Source organism: Rhinatrema bivittatum, chromosome 1 (assembly GCF_901001135.1).
Source record: "Rhinatrema bivittatum chromosome 1, aRhiBiv1.1, whole genome shotgun sequence".
Taxonomy (NCBI): Eukaryota; Metazoa; Chordata; class Amphibia; order Gymnophiona; family Rhinatrematidae; genus Rhinatrema; species Rhinatrema bivittatum.
The window spans coordinates 485,624,095-485,648,377 of record NC_042615.1 but is presented as its reverse complement, the minus strand read 5'-3'; the positions used below and the strand labels follow the sequence as shown (position 1 = coordinate 485,648,377).

Genomic DNA, 24,283 nt, shown 5'->3' with positions numbered 1-24,283 from the left:
TTCTGGACGTTGACCACCCACCTTAACGACCGCCACGTGGTCATCACCATGTGGACCGACCTCTCGCATTCCTCCCGAGACTGTGCGCGAATCAACCAGTCGTCCAATTACGGATGTACGAAGATCCCTTCCTTCCAAAGGAATGCTGCTACCACAACCACTTTCATGAACGTTCGGGGGGCTGTGGCAAGACCAAAGGGAAGGGCTCGAAACTGAAAATGTTGTCCCAACACCTTGAAATGCAAGAACCTCTGGTGACTCAATCGGATAGGTATATGAAGATACCCTTCCGTGAGGTCCAAGGACGCCAAAAATTCTCCTTTCTGAACCATCACCGTCCGCGAGGTTTCCATCCAGAAAAGTGGAATTCTAAGACAGCGGTTCACTGTCTGCAGGTTGAGGATGGGGCAAAATGTGCCCTCCTTTTTGGGGACCACAAAAATTGAATAACGGCCCCAGCGTGCCTCCGGAACTGGAACAATCACTCTGAGGTTGAGAAGTCGTCGCAGGGTTACCCGGACCGTCTCACGCTTGCTGAGGGAGGACACCCGGGACTCTACAAAGACCTCCTGGACCGGCTGCGAGAATTCCAAAGTGTAGCCGTCCCTGATGACCTCTAAGACCCAGCGGTCTGATGTAATCCTTGCCCATTCCGTGTAAAAGTTGGATAATCTGCCTCCGACAGCTTCTACAACGGAATGGGTGTTCGTGGCTTCATTGGGAGGACTTGCTGGCTCCGGTGCCCAGATGTCCCGAGTTTCTCCTGGGACGACGACCTGGTTTCGGCTTAGAAGTGGTTGTTGTAGTATATCTACTAGTCCTGGATCAACGGCTGTCCCGAAAACGAGATGGAGGTGGAAAGGTCTTCTTAGAAGATTTCCTGTCTTCTGGTAAACTATTGCCCTTGGATTCCGCCAACAACTTTACCAATTGGTCCAGGTCCTCGCCGAAAAGAAGCTTGCCCTTAAACGGCAGATTGCACAGCTGGGATTTAGAAGACAAATCCGCCACCCAGTTCCTCAGCCAAAGGAGCCGTTGTGCGGAAACCATGGACACCATACTTCTCGCCGAGGTCCGCACCAGATCATACAGCGCATCTGCTACATAAGCGATACCAGCCTCTAAATGGGCGGACTAATGCCCTGCTGCTGCTGGCGCCGGCACTGCATGAGGCTAGCGCAGATTGCCGCGCGTAAACTCAGAGCTGAGACTTCAAAGGCCCGCTTTAACTGGATCTCCAGCTTCCGATCCTGGATGTCCTTCAGAGCTGCAGCCCCAGCCACCGGGATTGTGGTCTTCTTAGTGACCGCTGAGACCGCAGTGTCCACCTTAGGAACCTCGAGCAGATCCAACACGTCCGTTGACAGGGGATATAGCTTCACACCATCGCTCTGCCGACCTTCAGTCCAGCGTCAGGAGCCTCCCACTCCCTGTTCACCAGCTTTTGTATTTTCTTCGGCAAAGGAAAGGAAGTAACGGGGCCCCTAATGACATCTAGAATGGAGTTAACCCCTTCATTGTCCGATTCCTCCTGGGAAATCTTAAGCCTTAGCACCTCCAAAACTTGGGGAATGAGAGGGCGCAGCTCATCCCTTTTAAAGGGTCGGACCACACTGGGATCGTAACCCTCCGTCGACAGGGTCTCCGGGTCATCGGAAACATCAGTATCCCCATCTGCCTAGTCCGGGTCTGTCCCCGCAGTCACCCCCGTGAGTGGAGCCGTACCTGAGCCCGGGCCTGGAGGAGCCTGCGCCCCAACATCTCTCAGACGGGGCTGATCCAATGGGAGTGGACCTGGGTCCAAACCCCGAATTTGTTTCTCCGGTGGGTGCCCTACGTCCCCCTTGGAGACTGGGCCGCTTAACCAGTGCATACTTGCGAGCCAAAAACACCTCATGCATGAGTACAAATTCCGGGGAAAAACCCTCCAGACCCCCTCCCCCTCGGGAGGGGGGAGGGGGAAGGACTGAGGGCAAAGTGCCATCACTCCCTATGAAGTCCGCCCCTATAGGTGCCAAAACAGGAGGTGCATCCTCCACCTGTGAGTCCCTGTCTAGATCACCTGGCCCCAAGGCCTGGGAAGGGCCCTCCAACCTCAAGGAGTCCCCCGACTCTGAGGCACAAGTAGGAGACAGGGAATCCGCATCCAGGGTCTGACCACATGTACCACACATGCAGCAGGCCGGTGATTTTGAGCGCGGGCCCATTGGGAAAAGTGCGCAGCCATGCGGTGCCAAGAGGGAGAAGGTCGCGAATATCCAATACCCGCTTGCAGCCATGATGCGGGAAAAACCAGGCCAGGAAGCATCTGCCAACTACAGGGGAGAGAGCGCAGCTGCGATGCGGGAAAAAAAATTAAGAAGAGACATGTTGGATTAAAGCCGGCCCCAAAAACGAAAACCCCCACTGAGCTCAGGGGCGACCTGTAAAAGTACCTTCTAGGTACACCTGGCCAGAACCTACATCACTAAACATTTGAACGTATTTTTATGATTTAATGTAACCGAAACTTAATGGCACCTGTTAGAATGTACTATAGTACGCCTACTCTAAACTTACTTATGTGCCTACATGTAAACCGTTGCGATGGTATATAACTTAGCGATAGTATAGAAAAGAAAATTATTCCTTACCTGCTAATTTTCGTTCCTGTAGTACCATGGATCAGTCCAGACAGTGGGTTATATCCCCCGACCAGCAGATGGAGTCAGAACAGAGTTTGAGAGCGTCAGCATATAGAGTAGTGCACCCTCTGCTGGAGCTCAGTATTATGCATAGCAAAGCCCAAAAGCAAAACACAACATTTTGGATCCAGATCCGTCCCCAAAAAGGAACAGAGAAAGATATAAGTAAACAAACGGTCAACGGGACCAGCAACAGTCAACTTGTGAGGAGCTGTGAATAGTAACAATAATCAGAGACAAACAGAATGAAAGATACCTGGAAGAATCCGAGCAGGACCTAATGAAACCCCTAGTGGCGGGCGTCTGGACTGATCCATGGTACTACAGGAACGAAAATTAGCAGGTAAGGAATAATTTTCTTTTCCCTGTACGTACCTGGATCAGTCCAGACAGTGGGATGTACCCAAGCTTCCCTAAACCGGGTGGGGTCCTGAGAGACCTGCTCGGAGAACTTGATCGCCAAAAGAACCCGTGTACTGAGGCGCCAGGTGTAGTCTGTAATGTCTGGAAAAAGCGTGCAACGACTTCCATGTCACCGCACGGCAGATTTCCTGGAAGGAAACGGAGCGAGATTCCGCCCAGGACGCCGCTTGGGATCGCATGGAATGAGCCGACACGCTGCGAGGCGGCACTCGCCCCGCCGCAATGTAAGCCGATGAGATGGCGTCCTTTATCCAGCGCGCAATAGTCGTCTTGGATGCCTGAGAACCTCTCCTCGGTCCTGACCAGAGGACAAACAAATGATCGGATACCCGGAAGTCATTGGTAACCTCCAGGTAACGGAGCAGCACACGCTTGACATCCAGGAGCCGGAGAGACCGGGGTTCCTCTGAAGCGAACGCTGGAAGCTCCACCGTTTGATTGACGTGGAAGGCCGAGACCACCTTTGGTAGGAAGGATGGTACCGTACGAAGGGAAACCCCGGAGTCGGAGAAACGCAGATAAGGGTCCCGGCAGGACAAGGCTTGGAGCTCTGAGATCTGGCGAGCAGAAGAGATGGCTACCAGGAAAACCGTCTTGAGGGTCAGGTCCTTGAGGGAGGACCCCCTCAGGGGTTCAAAAGGAGGGCCCGACAGCGTTCGCAGCACCAAGTTGAGGCTTCAAGAAGGGAAAGGATCACTGACCGGTGGCCGTAGGTGATTGGCACCCTTCAGAAAACGTGCGATATCCGGCTGAAGGGGTAGAGAGCAGTCCTTCTGTACCAAGACATTCAAGGCCGCCACCTGAACCTGGAGCGAATTATAGGCGAGACCCTTATCCAGACCATCCTGTAGGAAATGAAGGATCAAGCGGGACAGTCGCCTCCCATGGTTTGGACCCCGCGGTCGGAGCACCAGGCTTCGAAGACCTTCCAAACTCGAACGTAAGCGACGGAGGTCGAAGGCTTGCGGGAACGAAGCATCGTTGAGATCACTGTCTCCGGGTAGCCTCTGTGGCGGAGACGGCGCCGTTCAAAAGCCAGGCCGCAAGACAGAAGAGTTCTGCCTACTCGAAAAATACCGGCCCCTGACGCAGAAGATGAGGAAGATGGGACAGGCGAAGTGGGCCGTCCACCGTCATCTGAAGTAGATCTGCGAACCATGGCCGATGGGGCCATTCCGGGGCGACGAGAATTACAGTCCCTCGATGATGTTCCAACCTGCGGAGAACCTTGCCGACCAGAGGCCAAGGAGGAAACACATAGAGCAGTTGATCCGACAGCCATGGAAGGGCAAGGGCATCCACCCCCTCTGCGCCGCGCTCTCTTCTGCGGCTGAAGAAGCGTGGAGCCTTGGCGTTGAGAAAGGTCGCCATTAGATCGAGGCGTGGAGTCCCCCAATGACGGACGATGAGATGCATTGCCTCGTCGGAGAGAGCCCACTCGCCGGGGTCTAGCTGTTGACGACTCAGGAAGTCCGCCTGAACGTTGTCCACCCCGGCGATGTGAGAGGCCGCTATCCGGACGAGATTACTCTCCGCCCACTCCATCAGGGGAGTTGACTCGAGGGAGACATGCTTGCTTCTTGTCCCCCCTTGACGATTGATGTAGGCCACGGTGGTGGCGTTGTCCGAGAGGATCCTCACCTCTCTGTGTAGCACCAGGGGAAGAAAACGCTGGAGAGCGAAACGCACGGCTCTCGTTTCCAGGCGATTGATCGGCCACTTTGCCTCCTCTGGCGTCCAAGTCCCCTGCGTGGTGCTTCTTTCGCAGACGGCGCCCCATCCCGCGAGGCTGGCATCGGTGGTCACCACCACCCAATTGGGAACCTCGAGCGAGACTCCCCGAGCCAGATGCGAGGGGACAAGCCACCAATCCAGGCTTTTCCTGGCTAATGGTGGAAGCGGCAGGATCACCTGATACTCCTGGGAGACTGGTTTCCAACGGGATAGCAGGGACGCCTGCAGTGGACGCAGGTGTGCAAACGCCCAGGGTACCATGTCGATGGTGGAGGCCATTACTCCCAGGAGCTGCAGATAATTCCAGGCGGTTGGTTCTTCCAAAGCTGAAAACCGAGACACGTGCTCCCTCAGGGCTTGCGCCTTGTCCTGGCGCAGGAACACCATACCCCGCCGGGTATTGAAGCTCGCTCCTAAGAAATCCAGGTGTTGCTAGGGCACAAGGGAACTCTTTGGAAGGTTCACCACCCAGCCCAGAGAGCGTAGGAATTGTACTACTCTGGCCACTGAGGTCTGACCATGTGAGAAGGACTTCGCTCGAATCAGCCAGTCGTCTAGGTATGGATGTACTAGGATACCCTCCTTGCGGAGGGCCGCCGCCACCACTACCATGATCTTTGTGAAGGTCCGAGGTGCGGTCGCCAAACAGAAGGGAAGCGCCTTGAACTGAAAGTGTTGACCGAGAATCTTGAAGCGAAGATACCGCCGGTGAGCCGGCAGGATGGGAATGTGCAAGTATGCTTCCGAGAGATCCAGTGAAGCGAGGAATTCTCCCTTGTGCATTGCGGCAATCACTGATCGAAGAGTCTCCATGCGGAACCGGCTGACCCTGAGGGCCTTGTTTACCTCCTTCAAGTCCAGGATGGGCCGAAAGGAACCGTCCTTTTTGGGAACGATGAAGTAAATGGAATAGTGGCCCAAGCCCACCTCGAAGAGGATGGGAACGATGGCCCCTATTTCCTGCAGTCGGTCTAGTGTTTGTTGAACCGCTATCCTCTTGAGATCCGAACTGCAGGGGGAGAAGATGAACCGGTCCCTCGGGGGGGCGGACAAACTCCAAGGCATAACCGTCTCTTATGGTGTCCAGCACCCACTGGTCCGTGGAGATAACTGCCCACTCCTCGTAGAAGTCCATGAGGCGGCCTCCGATCTGGGGAGGTGAGAAGTGGGCTCCTTTGGCATCATTGGGAGGACTTTGTGGGCGGATTTCCCTGCCCTGGACCCTCTCTTGCGGGCCTCCGCCCACGAAAGGAACGAGACCAAGGCTGGGATCTTGTCGGCTGTGTCCGGGAACCGGACTGCCGGTAAGACCTATAACGTCGCTGTGCCCTGGCCCTGGTCTGTCTATCCTCCGGCAGCCGATGCACCGAATTTTCCCCCAGTGACTTGATCTGATCCAGGTCCTCTCCAAATAAAAACTTCCCCCGAAAGGGGAGGGAGCCAAGGCTCAACTTGGAGGAAGCATCCGCCGCCCAGTTGCGAAGCCACAAGAACCGTCGGGCTGCTACAACCGAAACCATGGACTGCGCCATTACGCGAAAGAGATCATACAAGGCGTCCGCCCCGTATGCTATGGCAGATTCCAGACAGTCTGCCTGGGCGGCCTCTTTGGGGGGCAACTCCTGAGAGGTGAGAAGCTGCTGTACCCAGAGTAAGCTGGCCTTTTGCGCGAGCGAACTGCACATCACGGCCCGCATACCTAGGGCGGAGACTTCGAAGACCCTCTTGAGGAAGGTTTCTAGTTTACGGTCCTGCATATCCCGCAGGGCTGTTCCACCCGTTACCGGGATGGTCGTCCTCTTGGTCACTGCCGACACCGCTGAATCCACCTTGGGCACCTTGATAAGATCCAAAAAATCCTCAGGGAGCGGGTATAGCTTTCCCATGGCGCGTGTGACTTTCAAGGACGCCTCGGGAGTGTCCCACTCCCTGGTGAGAAGCTGTAGGAAGGACTTATGGATAGGGAAAGCCCTTGCCCTAGGACGGAGGGCAGCAAGTACTGGATCCCCTTTGCGAGAAGAGGTGGCGACGGCAGGAGCCACAGGGATCGGCGGATCTGGAGGTGGGTCGAGGTCCAGCTCCTGAATAATATGGTGGATGAGTTCATCCAGCTCTTCTTTTTGAAAAATCCGTAGGGCTCGAGGGTCGGCCCCCTCCGTATGTCCATCCGGATGCGCCTCCGAGGGTTCCGGGGAGTCGTCTCTCACCGGCGAAGCCGCCCCCGTGGTATGCCGGGGTGGCACGGGAGAGGGACCCGGCAGGGATCCAGGCGTAACGGGCGAGGCAGTGAGACCAACAGCAAGTTTAGGAATCTTGGGGGGAGGGGCTCCCAGGGGATTCGGCGCCTGCGCTCCCATACCCTGCAAATAAGCCATGTGCATTGCCAGAATAAAATCGGGTGAGAAAAACGGGGAGCTGATTGGAATCCCTGGGGGGGGGACCGTCCTGGGAGCCCCGGTCGGGCAAACCCCCCGCTGGGGGCAAAGCCTGTTGAGAGCCAGTGCAACCAATCCTGTCTGCATCTGGGAGAGAGTCCGTCTCACGCTGTCCCCCTAAAATGGCCGCCGTTCCCGCCAAAGGCGGCGTCGTGGCCGGCCCGCACCGCCCGGGCTGAGGAGGAGGCAGGTCCGAAATCGCACCGGAGGACTGCAGGGTGCCTTCCCCGTCGGGGAAGCACTGCTCACAAAGCCCCTCCCTCAGAAATTGATTCCCCGGTTCGCCGCAGGCCTCACACCTCGAGGACCGCGGCATGTCAGCACCGGGAAAAAAAAAGCCTCGGGGGGGGGGGGGGGGGGGGCAAAAACGAGCTAGTGCCGCGGGGGGGCCTGGAATGGCCCTAACAACCCGCCGAAGGGGTCCAGGAGCTGCGGGGGAAAACCCCCGTTTCAGTTGGGCACACACCCGCGGGCGGAGCTTGTGAACCGCGGGACCCACAAACGACGCGTGGAGCGGCCGGAACCACCGGCATCCACGGGGCACCACCAAAAAGAAGCAAACCTGTGGAGAAAGAAACTCAAAAAACTTCCACTTACCCCAACGGAAGAGGAATGGAGTACAGAATAGAGAAGGCAGAGCCACAGACACACGCCTCCTCAAAAACTGAAAAGTCTTTTTTTTTTTTTTTAATTTTAAGGATCCAAAATGAAGAGAAACATAAGACAGGGAAATACTGGGGAGAAAAATAAAGAAATAACCAAAAATGAAGAAACCCTGTCAATCTGGGGGAGCTAGTGGATCCCCCCACTCACATCTGCTGGAGTCAGAAGAATACTGAGCTCCAGCAGAGGGTGCACTACTCTATATGCTGACGCTCTCAAACTCTGTTCTGACTCCATCTGCTGGTAGGGGGATATAACCCACTGTCTGGACTGATCCAGGTACGTACAGGGAACACCTGTTACAACAGGTAAGCAACTCTGCTTTCTCCTAGGACAAGCAGGATGGTAGTCCTCACAGATGGGTGAATACCAAGCTATAAGCTGCTCCCGTTTATAACAGGACCAACAGCTCTTAACTACGTGCCAAGGGGCACAACAGAAGTGCTGAGGGTGAGAAAAGGAGGCAGCATGAACCAGATACTGAGCCTTAGGAAGGTAGAGTTGGGTCCTTATGCTTGGAACAGATTATGAAGGACAGGCTGGCCAAAGGTACTGTCATGTAGACCATCTTTGTCCAAACAGTAACGGGCAGCGAACTTGTGTAGGGAGCTCCATGTCGCAGCCTTGCAGATCTCAGCGATGGTGACTGCATGAAAGTGCGCCACAGAAGCTACCATGGCCCTAACTGAGTGTGCCTTGATGCGGCCTCCAAGCAGAAGGCCCCTCCTGCTCGTAGCAGAAGAATATACAGTCTGTCAACCAGTTGGACAGGGTCCGTTTGCCCACTGCAATGCCAAGTTTGTTTTTATCAAAGGAGGCAGAGTTGCATGGACTGCCCGTGGGCCGCTGTGCGCTCAAGATAAAAGGCAAGAGCACGCTTGCAGCCCAGGCTGTGCAGAGCCCGTTCATTCTGGTGGGAATGGGACCTCGGAAAGAAGGTGGGCAAAATAATGGACTGATTGAGATGGAAGTCAGTTACCACCTTAAGCAGGAACTTAGGGTGAGTGCGCAGAAGTACCCTGTCATGAAAGAATTTTGTATAAGGCGGATACATCACTGCCGCCTGAAGCTCAACGACCCTGCAAGCAGAGGTGACCGCTACCAAGAAAGTGCAGTTCTTACCTGTAACAGGTGTTCTAGGAGAGCAGAAAGTTAGTCCTCACATGTGGGTGACATCATCAGACAGAGCATGGCACAGAAAACGTTTGTCAAAGTTCTAGAATATTTGACCAGCATGCCCAGTCTGCTGGCCGTGCGTCCATGCGAGGTCCCCCTTCAGTCTTGGAATATAGCAAAACAGACTAGCGAAAAACAAACACCCTGAAGGTCAACCCAACGTCGTGGGGAGGCGGGCAGGATTCCTGAGGACTCACATCCTGCTGTCCTAGGAGAACAGCTGTTACAGGTAAGCAACTGCGCTTTCTCCTAGAACAAGCAGGATGGTAGTCCTCACATGTGGGTGAGTACAGAGGCTCCAGACCGTCATGTTCAGTTAGAGAGACCAACAATGACCGAACAAGATGCAAACGGGCATAACAACTGCGGCGCTGTGGGTAACAGGAAACGGTCTGGTTTCCACAAGAAGCACAAGCAGAGAGTGGGATTCAGATCTGGAAACAGGTTGCGCAGGACAGACTGTCCAAAGGCGCTGTCCTGACAGCTATCCCTGTAAAGGCAGTAATGGGCTGCAAACGTGTGGAGAAAACGCCAGGTTACGGCCCAGCAAATCTTCACGATAGGGACTGCACGCAAGTGAGCCACCGACACCGCCATCGCCCGCACAGAGTGAGCCTTTACTCTGCCAGTTAATTGAAGGCCTGCCTGTGTGTAGCAGAAGACGATGCAGTCGGCCAGCCAGTTAGACAAGGTGTGTTTTTCCACTGCCATCCTCAGCCTGTTGGGATCAAAAGACACAAACAGCTAGGTGGACTGTCTATGGTTCACTGTGCGATCTAGGTAGAAGGCCAAAGCCTGTTTACAGTCCAGGGTATGGAGAGCCTATTCTCCTGGGTGGGAATGAGGCCTCAAAAAAGGTGGGTAAAACAATGGGCTGATTGATATGAAAATCAGTCACCACCTTGGGCAGGAACCTAGGATGCGTACACAGAACCACACGGTCACGGAAGAACTTCATGTAAGCAGCGTATGTAATCAAAGCCTGGAGCTCACTGACCCTGCGAGTGGAAGTGATCGCCACCAGAAATGCGACTTTCAAGGTGAGGAGCTTCAGGTCACATAACTGCAGAGGCTCAAAGGGAGGCTGCATCAGTCGCGCCATGTCGACGTTGAGGTCCCAGGATATTGCTGGTGGTCAAAGCGGGGGCTTCAGTTGGAGAAGACCCCGCATGAAACAACCAACCAGGGGCTGAACGGAAATGGGCATACCAGCAACACCTCGATGATACACACTTACCAAGCTAAGGTGGGATGGGGGCACTCACCAACAGGTCCTGGAGAAGCGGGAACCAAACCTGCCTTGGCCAGGAGGATGCCAAGAGAATCATGGTGCCCCCCCCCCCCCCCGTCCTGCTGGAGCTTTAACAGGGTCTTTGGTAGCAGAGGCAGAGGGGGGTATGCATACAGGAGGGTCCTGCTCCCAGTGAAGGGAGAAGGCATTGGAGGCCGGATGGCTGCTCCCCGCCATCAGGGAGCAGAACCTGCTTAGCTTGTGGTTGAGAGAGGATGTGAACAGGTCCACATTCGGCATACCCCACTGGTGAAACAGGTTGGTCACCACCGCCGGGTTGAGGGACCACTCGTGTGGCTGGAAGGACCGGCTGAGGTGGTCCGCCAGCACATTGAGCTGACCTGGCAGGTAGGTGGCTCGGAGATACATTCCTTGGGAGAGGGCCCAGGTCCAAATCTGTACCGCCTCTTGGCAGAGGAGGAACGAGCCTGTGCCTCCCCCTCTTTGTTGATGTACCACATTGTGATCTGGTTGTCCGTCCTGATAAGAACTTCCACAGATGACAAATGATCTCTGAAGGCCCACAAGGTGTACCGTAGTGCCCGAGCTCCAGGTTTATCTGGCAATGTGCCTTGGTGATGGTCCAAAAACCTTGTGTCTGTAGGCCGTTTGTGTGAGCTCCCCCACCCCCAGGGAGAAGCATCAATGGTGAGGGTCATCTGGGGTGGTGCGGGCTGAAAAGGAAGCCCGCGTTCCAGATTGGAGAGGGTTTCCCACCAGGTCAGAGATACCATGAGAGGGTCCATGACCTTGACATGAGCTTCTAAATCCTGAGATGCCTGCTGCCACTGGGACAGTAAGGCCTACTGAGAGCTCCTCATGTGGAGATGGGACAGGGGAGTAACATGGAAGGAGGCCGCCATGTGGCCCAGTAGGCGGAGCAGGAGCTGAGCTGGCACCCTCCTGCTGTTGCGGACTAGGGTAGCCAACGAGGCAAAATTGATTGCCCGGTCCTTGGGTAGAAAAGCTTTCGCTTGCACTGTGTCCAACCTGGTGCCTATGAAGTTCAGCTGGGAGGACAGGCAGAGGTGTGACTTGGGGAAATTGATAATGAAACCCACTGTCTGCAGGGTCTACATCGTGAAGGCTAGAGCGTGCAAGGCCCCTGAGTAAGAGTCGCTCCTGACCAACCAGTCGTCCAGGTATGGAAACAAATGAAGTGAGCGACGCCTGAGGTAGGCAGCCACCACTGCCAAGCATTTGCTGAAGACATGGGGGGACCGATGCCAGTCCAAAGGGCAGCAATTTGTACTGGAAATGTGCATTCCCCGCCAAGAAACGGAGATACTTCCTGTGGTTGGGGAAAATCTCAATATATGCATACACCTCCTTGAGGTCGAGGGAGCAAAGTCATTCTCCTCTTCAGAGGAGCGGGATCAGCGTGCCCAGAGACACCATCTTGAATTTTTTTCTTACAAGAAACATGTTCAGCGCCCTGAGGTCGAGAATGGGGTGCAAGCCGCCATTCCTTTTCGGGATGAGGAAATACCTCGAGGAGAACCCTTGGACCTGTTTGCGAGGGACCGTTTCCACTGTGCCTGCTGTGAGGAGGGTGGAGAGTTCCGTTCAAAGAACGACCAAAATGGGTGGATGAACCCAATGATTGACACGGGGGATAGGTCTCTGGGAGCCAACTGACATGCAGACTGTAGCCCTGGTGGACTATGGAGAGGAACCAGTGGTCAGAGATGATCTCTTCCCAGCATCAGGCAAAGCTGATGAGCCTGCCGCCGACTGGGGGATCAGGCGCTAGGGGAACTGCAAGCTGACCTATGCTTCCTTGCCGCCAGTCAAAAGCCCGTGACTAGGGCGCCGGTTGGGGTCTGGGGGCCTGCTGCTGGTGGGGGAGACCCCTGGAACCGGTGTGGGGTGAGCGAGTTCAAGCAGCCAGAGGGTAATACTTCCTCTTCCAGTATAAGGTTTTCGAGAACCTTGCCTGGAGGCTTTTCTGGCTGAGGAAGGCCCTTCTGAGGCACTAGCGGATAGCTGCTGGAGGGTATTCATGATGGTCCTACAGCTGCGCCATCACATCCTGGACTTATTCCCTAACAGATTCTTGCCTGTACAGGGGAGGTCGGTGAGCCTATCCTGGACCTCAGCTGGAGGTCCAAGGCTCGGAGCCAAGCCATCCTTCTGGCGCCGATGCCCACGGTGACTGAGCGAGCTGCAGTTTCAAAAATATCGTAGGTGGAATGCACCTCGTGTTTTCCTGCTTCCAAATCCAGTGAGGCAATAGCGGCAAGAGCTTCCTGCTGTTGCTGGGAAAGATCCTCTGCAAAATCCTGGATTTCCTTCCAGAGACTGCGGTTGTACTGAGTCATGCAAAGTTGGTAGGCCGCCATGCAGGCAACCAGCATGGCACCTTGAAAAATCTCTTTCACCCTATGGCATCTAGTTCCCTATGCTCACGTCCTGGAGGCATGGGTACGGGAACACCAGGCCTTTTTTAAGGCAGACTTCATGACCACTGATTGGTGGGGGAGCTGCCTCCTCTCAAACGCAAGGGCCTGTTGCACCAAGTAGGTGGCATCGGCCTTCCTGTTAACTGCAGAAACGGAAATGGGGCATTCCCACATGATGAGGAGGAGTTCCGATCCACAATATTTTTAAGGAACTGCCACGATCTCCTTAGGAGAGTCAATGAACTGGAGGACTTCCAGCATCTTGTGACATGCATGCTCCTCTGTGAGGAGCTGAAAGGGTCTGGCTTCAGCCATAGCCCTGACAAACACCCAAACAACAGGACCTTGGGTGGTGACCAGCACAGCTCTTCTGGAGGGGAAGGCAGAGAGAGGGGTTCGTCATAATATTCAGATGATGAGTCTGTGGAGTCATCATCCCAAGGGTCATAGGGACCCTCTTCCTCACTCAGGCCAGGACGAGGGCTGTGAGGTGCAACAGCCCATGGCTCCGAGGGCCTCAGAGGCTGTAGGGGCACAGACGGCACAGATGGGTCCCCCGGCATTGAGGGGATCATCGGTCGTGGTAAGCCTGAAGGATCTGGCAATGGGCTCAGGGAACCATGGGCAAGAGTGCACAGTCCCAGCTGCCTCTTCCTCCTCAGAGGACCTGGGAATGGGGATTGCTCCGGTGGAGGGCATCTGTGGCAGATAGAGCATTGAGGGGCCCTCTGGCTCTGGCTGCCTCAGTAGGGCGCCAAGCAGGACATCCAGATGCTCCAGCAGAGGTGCTAACATTGATGGCGGAGGCTCGGGCACCAGTATGGGGGCTGGTTGCACCAGCTCAACACACTGCAGCGCCTTGAGCACCGCCAATTGCACCCTGTAGTCCAACTCCTCCTGGAAGTCCTGGGGGATCAGGACTGATGGAGGGGGACGAGGCATTGCTGGTTCAACCTCGGGTTCCTGAGGTGGCTTGGTGCTGACCAGTATCGGTGGGGAATGCCTCAGACTACCGAGGACACCGGAGGATGGGGCCTCCGATGGCTGAAGCTGCTTCGATGGCGGCTCGGCGGCAGCCGATGCCGCTCCAGAACAGTATCTGGATGTGATTGGTGCCAGTGATTCCAGGACCATTTCTGGTACTCGGCCTGGTCTTACCCCAGCGCCAAGGAAGTCAATGACCCTGAGGTCTGGGGGAGGGGAGAGACCACCGAGGATCGATCACCTTCTCCCCGATCCTTGTGGGTGCTAGAGGGAGCAACTGAAATGGCTCTCCGCAATCCTTGGGCAAAGAGACCAGCACAGGTGTGGAGGATTTTGGGGTCCCAAAAAGTTTCTCCATTTTGTTGAGGTGCGCCCGATGTCATTTGGGTATCATCTGATTGCACAGATGGCACCCACGGATGTCGTGCGAGGCCCCAAGGCAGAGGATGCACACCTCATGCGGATCCGTGATAGACATGGTCCGCGGGCTGGGGGCACAGAAGGGGGACCCGATGATGATCAAGAGATCGAAAAAAAAATCAAAGAAAACTCGAAAAAGTTGGAGCTCCGTGGACCATAAGGCAACTTCACCGCAGAAAAGAAGAGACTGAAGGGGGACCTTGTGTGGAGACACAGATAGTAGCAGGCTGGGCATGCTCAGTCTGCTGGTCAAAGCTACTAGAAACTTTGACAAAAGTTTTCCATACCAGGCTCCATCAGATGATGTCACCCACATGTGAGGACAACCATCCTGCTTGTCCTAGGAGAAAATGACTTTCCAGGTGAGATGTTTACGCTCACAGGAGAGCATAGGCTTGAAAGGAGGCTGCATGGCTGTTCCAGTATCATGTAGAGGTCCCAGGATACAACAGGAGGATGCAGAGGGGGCTTTAGATGCAACAGGCCCCTCATGAAGCAGCCCACCAAGGGCTTCACAGAAATGGGCACACCACTTATCCCCTGGTGATACGCTCTGATAGCACTCAGGTGGACTTGGATCGAGGTGGTCTGTAGACCAGACTCTGAGAGGAATCACAATTAGCCCAGCAGTCACGGAGCGGGAGAAAGGGTCCAGGCTTTTCGCCTCTCCAGACAGGAGAACCTTCTCCACGTCAACTGGTAAGACTTCCTGGTGGAAGGCTTTCGGGAAGCCACCAGTACCTGCGACACATTATCAGAGAGGTCAATTAAGACTACCCTTTCAACATCCAGGCAGTGAGAGTAAGCGAGCGGAGGTTCGGGTGGCACAATCTGCTCTGGTCCTGCGTGACGAGGTCATGGGAGGCCCAGGTGTATGGGCTCCCAAATCAACATGTCGCGCAGGATCGTGAACCAAACTTATTGCAGTCAATATGGGGCAACCAGGATCATGGTGCGCCTGTCCTGCTGGAGCTTCACGAGTCTTCCCCACCAGTGGAAGTGGAGGATATGCGTACAGTAGGCCCTTGCCCCAAAACTGGGCAAAGGCATCTGAGGCTAGTTCCCCATCCTCCCTGTACAGGGAGCAGAAGTGGATCACCATGAAATTCCAAGGGGAGGCAAAGAGGTCCACGTCCGGAACGCCCCAGAGGCGGAAGATTCTGTCTGTGACATTCAAGTTGAGCGACCACTCGTGGGGGGTGGAATGCTCAACTCAAGCAGCCCACCACCATGTTCTCCGTCTCTGCAAGGTAAACTGCTCGCAAGAACATGTCCTTGCATAGGGCCCAATCCCAAATCTGTACCACCTCCTGGCAAAGCAGGAAGGAGCCAGTACCTCCCTGCTTGTTTATGTACCACATCGCGAATTTGGCTGTCAGTCTGGATCAAAACCACTTTGCGGGCCAGGCGATCCTGGAACTCAGAGGGCGTACCGGATCACTCGCAGCTCCAGGAAGTTTATTTGACAACTTGCTTCCTGCTCCGACCACATGCCTTGCGTGCGAAGGCTGCCCACATGTGCTCCCCAGCCCAAGGTAGAGACATCGGTGGTCAGTACCACTTGGGGGGATGGCACTTGGAAAGGAAGGCTGCTCTCCAAGTTGGTCAGGTTCGCCCAACAGGATAGGGAGTCTCAGAGTGGCGAGGTAACTTGCACTGCTGCCGAGAGGTCCTAAGTGGCCTGGAGTCACTGAGATCAGAGTGTCCACTGTGCTACTCACACGACTAGCCGGGCAAGTAGAGTGACATGAACTGATACAGCCATGCGGCCCAGCAAGTGGAGCAGTACCCAGGCAGAGATCATCCAATGCCACTGGATGGACTGTGCCTGCGATGCCAGGGTGAGCACGGTTTCGAGGGAGGAACGCTCTGGCCAGAGTTGTGTCCAGGAAAGCCCCAATGAATGCGAGCTGCTTGGATGGTGTCAGATGAGATTTGGGGAGATTGATCACAAATTCCAATGACTGTAGTACCTTGGTTGTCAAGCAAGGGAGCGTAGAGCACTCTCCTGCGTGGTGCTCCTGATGAGCCAGTCATCCAGGTAGAGGAACATGTGCACCCCACTGCGGTGCAGGTGCGCCTCTACCACCGCCTGACATTTCATAAACACCTACGGGGCTGAGGCAAGGCCGAATGGCAGCACTCTATATTGGCAATGTTTTCGGCCCACTACGAAGCAGAGCTATTTCCTGTGAGGCGGGAATATCGCTACATGGGCATAAGCGTCTCAGATCGAGAGAGCAGAGTCAATCTCCCTTGTGAAGGAGAGGAATCAGGGTGCCCAAAGAGACCATTTTGAAACTTTCTCGCTGCAAGAACCTGTTTAAGACTCTTGAGGTTGAAAATGGGTTGGAGGCCGCCTGTTTTCTTTGGTATCAGAAAATATCTAAAGTAGAACCCTTGGCCCCATTGAGAGTGGGGCATGGGTTCTACAGCTCCGGTCTTCAACAAGGATGAGAGCTCCAATTTAAGAATTTCCCGATTCCCCAACAGGTCCCACCCTGGGAGTGGCAGAGAATCCGCCAGGACTGTCCTGAAATTCAGGCGGTAAGTGTGTTTTACGATGGCCAGAATCCATCAGTCAGTGGTAATAGGCGGCCAGCGGTCTGCGAACAGACATAGCCGGCTCCCAACCAGTGGGCAGGGGCCCATGGGCACTGCAAGCTGGCATCTGCTCTCTCGCCGCCAGTCAAATGCCCGCAGCTGGACTGGGGCCACACTGTTGGCGAAGCCGACCCCTGGTTGAAGTACGTGGTGTCCTGGAAGCCTTGACACAGGGTCCTGCGCATGGAGGACGGTGGGTCTGAGGTGCTGGCCGAGAGCTGCTGCAAGGCCTCGTGATAATCCTTGAGTTGTGCAACTGTGTCTCTGACCTTTTCCCCGAAGAGATTTTCTCCAGTGCAGGGCAGGTCCACCAGCTTCTCCTGGACCTCAGGCCGAAAGTCTGAAGCCAGGCCATGCATCGGGCGCTAATGCCCACAGCCGACACACCCTGGCCGCTGTCTCAAAGACATCATAAGTGGACCTTACCTCATGTTTCCCGGCTTCCAGGCCCTTTTGTACTACTGCCTCCAGTGCATCCTGCTGCTGAGGCAGGTGCTCCACCAGCTCCTGAACTTGTTTCCACAAGTTCTTGTTGTACTGAGCCATGTACAACTGTTAGGAGGCGATATCTGCAATAAGCATTGCCCCTTGAAAAACCCTTCCCCCAAGAGCATCGAGGGCTCTATGTTCTTGGCCTGGAGGGGAGGAAGAATGTGTACAAGATCTCTTGGCCTTTTTTTAGGACAGACTCCACAACCACAGACTGGTGGGGGAGCTGGCGTTTTTGAAAGCCAAAGGCCTGTTGGACCAGATAAAGGGCATCTGTCTTCTGGTGGACAGGAGGGACAGATCCCGTGTGCTCCCACATCCTACAGAATGTCGTGGATTGGGATGGCTACCACCTCCTTTGGGACATCCACAAACTGGAGAACCTCCAGCATTTTGTGGCGAGCCTCCTCCTCCATGAGGAGCTGGAAAGAAATGGTTTCCACCATAGTCCGGACAAGCCCACGAAGGAGAGGTCTTCTGGGGGAGAGCAATGCCTCTAATCTGGCAGAGAAGGCTCAAAGGGCAAGTCACCAGAGCCCTCGGAAGAGGACTCCGATGAATCATCACCTCAGGGATCGTATGATACATCCTCCTCACTAATGTTCTCGGGAGGACGGCGAGGAAGGCCAGTGCCCATGTCCCTCAGGAGCGGCATCGAGGGCACCTCAGTACCGAAGGCACCAAAGGCCTCGAGGGAACTGAGTTCCTGGGAACGGGCTCGGGGAGTGTTGGCACCTTCGAGGGCCTCAGGCATGGTTGTGCATCTTCCTCTTCCTCAAATCCAACAATGGGTATTGGTTCGGAGGGGGAACTTGGTGACTGATGGGGAACCGAAGGAGCCAGGGGCACTCGTAGCATCAGTAGGAGGCCCAGCAGGACATCAAGACGCTCTAGCAGGGGCACTAACAGCGCAGACGCTGGCTCTGGCACCGGCACCAATATGAGGGTCAGCAACAGGGGCGGTTCAAAGCTCCGGAGGGCTCGGAGCACCACCTGCTGCACCCTGCGCTCCAGCTCCTCCTGAAAATCCAGTGATGAGAACGCAGACGACAGAGGAGGTGGCGTCACCGGAGCCCAGCACCACACTTGGGGGGGGGGGGGGGGGGTAGAGGAGGGAACGCCTGGGACTCCCGGGTTGGGAAGAGGATGGGGCCTCTTCACCATGGGGTCGTTTCGGAGAAGTCTTGGCAAGGGCGGTGCCCCTCCAGACTCTGCACTGGTGCCGTGTAATGACGACTGCTGGTGTTGGTAGCTGTGTTTCCCTCTGTGCTCGGCCCGCTCCTTTTCCGGTGCAGAGGATGACGATGCGGATGCCCTGGAACTGTCCGATGCTGGGGAGGGCCAGTTCCCTGATCCCCTCAATTGTGAGTCTGAGGGTTCTCCGTGGCCCCTCGGTGTCAAAGTTCCCAATGCCGGAGTAAATGGAGCTGACGTTTTAGTGCCAAGAAGCTGCTCCATCTTGTCCAGATGGAACGACTGCCCTTGGGGGTCATCTGAGCACAGTCAGAGCACCCGTGGACGTCATGGGAAGCCCCCAGGCAGAGGATACAGACCTCATGCAGATCCGTAAGAGACATGGACCTCTGGTACTGGGGGCACTTGGGAAATCTGGAAGATGCCGGCGAGCAGTCAATGGCCAGCAGCCACCGGGAGGCAACAAGCTCTGGAATAGACCACAAGGAAAAAAAAGAGGAAAGCAGAGTTGCTTACCTGTAACAGGTGTTCTCCTAGGACAGCAGGATGTTATTCCTCACCTGTGGGTGACATCAGATGGATCCCAGCACAGGAAACTTTGACTGGCAAACTGAGAATGCCCAGCCTGCTGCTATCCACCCATCCACGAGAGGACCCCCCCCCCCCCCCTTCAGTCTCTTCTTTTCCACCGTGCAGTTGCCTCGCAGTTGTGGAGCTCCAAACCCTTGAACACATCTTCGCATATTTTCAGGGTTTTCTTTTTTCTGCATTGGGTCCCTCCGGTAGGTGCCCTTGGCTTTTACTATCGTTATTCGCAGTCGATTCCTGACTCCCGCTTCTGGGTCCCCATCGGTCATCGACCGCGTGCCAGCCTTTTTTTTCGATGGCATCGCTGGAGGGAAAGACAGCAGAGAGGGACCCTGAGCAGAGGATACTGGAGGGGAAAAAAACCCCGATAAGAAAGTTTTTTGAGAAATAAGGAGCTCCAAGAACCGCGAGGCAATTGCTTCACAGAAAAAAACGAGACTGAAGAGGGACCCTGTGTGGCCGTGCGAATACTGGCATACTGGACAAATGTTTTCCGTGCTGGGCTCCATCTGATGTCACTCATCTGTGAGGACTACCATTCTGCTTGCCCTAGAAGAAAAATATGGTTTGGATAGGGGAGATTTCTATGTTTATCTGCAAGTCCAGAACTATATTTCTAAGGTGGTGGGGGAAAGATAGGAGGGGAAGGGCATTTCTATATTTGAAACATATTGCCTAAAAGGGTTTTTACCTATTAAAGGGTTTTACCTATTAAGGGGTTTATTAAACATTCATAGTTGTGGCTGATTGGCCTCTCTACTCTGTCAGAACACAAGCTCGGCAAAGAAACTGGCTATAAACACTGCTTTAAAGAGGCATAGGTACTGTGCTAAAAAGTCAAAGATAGTCTGAAGGCCATGACACACACCAGAGATTTCAGAAGATACACTGTGTATGGAAGACCCTGGATGTCGTAATATGGCTCTAGACTTGAAAACACCACAACATTTGTTGACAGCAGCAAAGTAATATGCAATAATGGCCATAATCCTTTGGCTGCATTATCTTGTGGGCCATGAGTGCTGCAATGCATTTAAAAAGACACAAACATCTTAAGACATCTTGACAGAAAAGAGCAGCAAATGCTAAGGAGTTCCAAAGATTTGATATGTACAGTAAGGCAACAAGGTAAACCCCACTTATTTTCCAGCTTCCCCCACAAAACAAGCCCTGATATATGACTTCTGAATTGGATTATAATCTGATAGCATTTTTAAAAAATGCAATAGGTCCAAGATGGCATCCAGGGGTCCTTCACAGATTCCAGTAAAAACTAGTATTTAAATAAATACAGATGACAGCCTATGAAAGGAGAAAGCTCTGTGTAGTCCCTTCTAAGGAGAGTGCCAGTGATCACAGTTGCTGAATTGTTTCCAACACTACAGCAAGAAACTCTGCCACCTTTATTTCAATAAGCCTTACTGCTCCCTCCAGTAACAACACTGCCAGAGCTGCTTGCTGTAAGTCTTTCCTGATCAGAGATAGGGAAAAATTGCAGGAAGGGAAAACAGACAGAATGTAATGTTATAGCACTTCCTGTGGCTGTTAATCTATTGCACTCCATGAGGAAACAGTACCTATCCATTCTAAACACTGGGGAGACTAACAGAATAGCCAGAATTTTGTTTTCTGGTAGTCATTAGCGGCCCAAGCAAGTAATAGCAAGTCATCACTTCAGATTAGATTATGTAAAATGGTATAGTGCAGTGACAACTGAGGCCTTCCCCTGGCTTCCAGAATATTTTAACTATACAACTTTCATGACTTCCCTGTGGCACAGGCTTGCAAGGACCTTTAACTCCCAGAAAAGGCTGCATGCAAAAACATTGTAATGGGAGAGCTACTTACCTGCTGCATATCCTGGGCCTGCTGATGGATCAGAGGCTGTGGTGCACAAGCATTTGGTGGGCTAACCAAAGGCTGCAGTGAAGCATTAAGAGAAGCTTGCTGGTTCAGTGGCTCTTTTATGAGATTTTGATAAGTGACCTCCTGTTGTAACAATGCATCTGTAGGTACCTGGACCAATGGCTGTGGCCACTGCTGCTGAGGCACATATGGAAGTGGAAGCTGCAAGGGGAAGTAGCCTGAATTCTCCACTGCCTGTACAGGAGGCTGCTGATGGAGAAGCACTGTACTTTGCAGCAAGCTGTGCTGCTCTGAGGGAGGTTCCTGTATCAGATAAGGCTGCTCCAGAGACATTGACTGGATCTGACCCGGCACAGGAGACGTCATTGATCCCATGGGTAAAATAGACTGTGGCATGGGATAGAGAATTGGCTGCTGCCAGAATGCTGTGAGTGACTGGTTATGGACAGCCTGCACTGGGGCATGCTGGCTCATCATAGTCTCTTGTAATGGCAGCTGCTGGTCCAGTTGTGCTGAATAAGCCTGGGAAGGTGGCTGCTGCCCCACCGACCCTAGAGTCACATTCATCATTGGAAGGGGCTGCTGCTGTCCTAAGACTTGATTATTTTGTTGCGGTTCAGCAGTTGATTGTTGCACTATGTATACCTGCTGCTCCACAAGTGTCTGTGGACTAGCATAGGCTTGTTTCTCCAGAGGTGGAGCTAGGCATGCCTGCTGCTCTACATAGCTAGGTTTACATTCTTGTGTCTGACTGACGTAAGTCTGCTGCTCTACAGGATGTATAATGTAAGACTGATGCTCTGGAACCTGCTGCTTAGGAGGATGCATAGCATAAGCCTGCTGCTCCAGAGGCTGTTGTACAGAGGGCTGCATAACATAAGTCTGTTCTATAGGTTGTATGATATAAGCCTGCTGCTCCAAAGGCTGTTGTATAGGAGGCTGAATAGCACAAGCTTGCTGTTCTGGAGGCTGTTGTACATGAGGCGGCATGGTATAAGTCTGCTGTTCCAGACACTGCTGTACAGTAGACTGTATGACACAAACCTGCTGCTCAGGAGGCTGCACGGTATAAGCTTGCTTTTCTAGAGGCAATTGTATAGGAGGCTGCATATAAGACTGCTGCTCTAGAGGCTGTATGACATAAGCTTGCTGTTCTGGAGGCTGCATGGAGTAAGTCTGTTGCTCCGGAGGCTGTTGTACAGAAGGCTGCACGGTATAAGTCTGTTGCTCCGGAGCTTGCTGTACAGGAGACTGCACATTATAAGTCTGTTGCTCTGGAGCTTGGTGTACAGAAGGCTGCACAGTATAAGTCTGTTGCTCTGGAGCTTGTTGAACAGGAGGCTGCATGGTATAATTCTGTTGCTCTGAAGGCTGTTGTACTGCAGACTGTATGACATAGGTCTGCTGCTCCAAAGACTGTTGTACAGGAGGCTGCACAGTGTAAGTCTGTTGCTCTAGAGGCTGTTGAATAGGAAGTTGTATGGCATGGGCCTGCTCCTCGAGATGGTGTGGCTCTGGAAGCTGCATGGCATAAGTCTTCTCCTCTGGGAGCTGCTTGGAACAAGACTGCTGCTCTGGAGGCAGTTGTATAGGCGGTTGCTCAAAATGCTGTTGTACAGGAGGCTGTATTGTATAAGCCTGTTGCTCGGGAGGCTGCTGCACACCAGCATGCTTTTGAACAGATGATTCTTGCACATGTGGCTCCTGCTGTCTCTCTTTCTGGGGCAGTTCTGCTGCAGTGGCCTGCAGAATTAGTTGTTGTTGTGGTAGCGGGGTCTGATAGAAGGGGTGATATGCTGAACACTGCTGCAGCTCTACAGACTGCTGCATTTGCTGAGGTGTTGCTGACTGCAGCAGAGAGTCTGGCCGTGTCAGCATATGCTGCTGCATAGCAAGGGCAGTTGGCAATGACTGTGCGCTGCTCACCATGCTGCTGGGATATGGGGAAGTAGTAGATGGGTGAGGAATGGCCATAAAGCTGCAGCTCTGTTCCCCTTCTACTGTGCTGGCAGGAGCTGGAACGGTAGCAATGGCACTGGGGTCCAGCTGCAGATTAATAGCAGAATGCTGGGCTGTCATCATCTGAGGAGAAATGGCTGCCAGAGCCGGTTGTGCTATCCCCAAGCTGGATGTGTCCAGAGTCACTGCCTGGACCACTGTTTGTCCATCAGTTCCAAAGGCCTGCTGGGTATCCAGATGCTAATGCAAAGATAAATAAAGGACTTATGAGGAAGGTTAGCTAGGAAGCATATCATATTTTCTTACAATAAGACTCCCAACACAAGAGGGAGTAAAGTAAGTTGAATAAACTGTTCCTCCACCATCCCTCAGAAATTCCTTATCCATGATTAATATTTTTGCTTTACCCTTCCTAACCACTTTCACAGAAAAATTAGTTCTTACCTGCTAATTTTCGTTCCTGTAGTACCATGGATCAGTCCAGACTGTGGGTTATGCCTCCCTTCCAGCAGATGGAGACAGAGAAAAACTTGAAGGGTACCCTCTCTCAACCTGGTGTGCCACTTGCATCCCCTCAATATATAGATTATCCAAGCAGAACAACAGTTAACTGTAATAACAATGAATCAAGCAATAATAGAACTGTAACTATAGAAGTATAAAACTGAAAGCAACCTGTAGCGTTCTCTCTTAGTGTTCTGCATTAAAAACAGAATATGAGTGCGGACTCTTGAAATACCCACTCCCAGGGGGGGGGGGGGGGCGTCTGGACTGATGTGGTACTACAGGAATGAAAATTATCAGGTAAGAACCAATTTTCTTTTCCCTGTACGTACCCGGATCAGTCCTGACTGGGGGATGTACCAAAACTTCCCTATAACGGGTGGGACGTTGAGAGTCCCGCGCGAAGGACCCCACTGCCAAAACTGCAGACATCTGGAGCCTGAATATCCAAGCGGTAGTGATGAGCAAATGTATGGAGCATCTTCCAAGTAACCACTCTACAGATTTCTTGTGGCGAAACCAACTGGCATTCAGCCCAAGAAGCCGCCTGTGAGCGAATGAAATGGGCTTTCAATCCCTCAGGAATGGGTCATCCTTTATAAATGTAAGCGGACGAAATAGTCTCTTTCAACCATCGCGCAATCGTTGGCTTAGACACTTTGACCTCATTTTTTATTTTTAACTTTTTTATACCAACATTCATGTAAAAATACATATCACATTGGTTTACAGCGAAACAACTTAATTGCAAAAACATTACATAGAACAGGGGTTACATCGAACTGGGATCCAGGATGTTAAATACAAACTGCTAATATATAATATAAATAACGTACAAGAGTGAAACGGAACCGAAATGACCACCAC

At 53.4% G+C, this 24,283-nt stretch overlaps 1 protein-coding gene across 5 annotated transcripts in view; it reads right to left on the bottom strand.

Annotated features, from left to right (window-relative positions):
• The window catches only part of WNK3 (WNK lysine deficient protein kinase 3), a 463,548-nt gene that overhangs the window by 170,954 nt on the left and 268,311 nt on the right, over nt 1-24,283 (bottom strand). For all 5 annotated transcript variants that reach the window (XM_029607822.1, XM_029607849.1, XM_029607812.1 and 2 more), the window contains exon 10: nt 20,936-23,152. In XM_029607822.1, the coding sequence (XP_029463682.1) occupies nt 20,936-23,152 (2,217 nt within the window). The remainder of the gene's footprint in view (nt 1-20,935; nt 23,153-24,283) is intronic.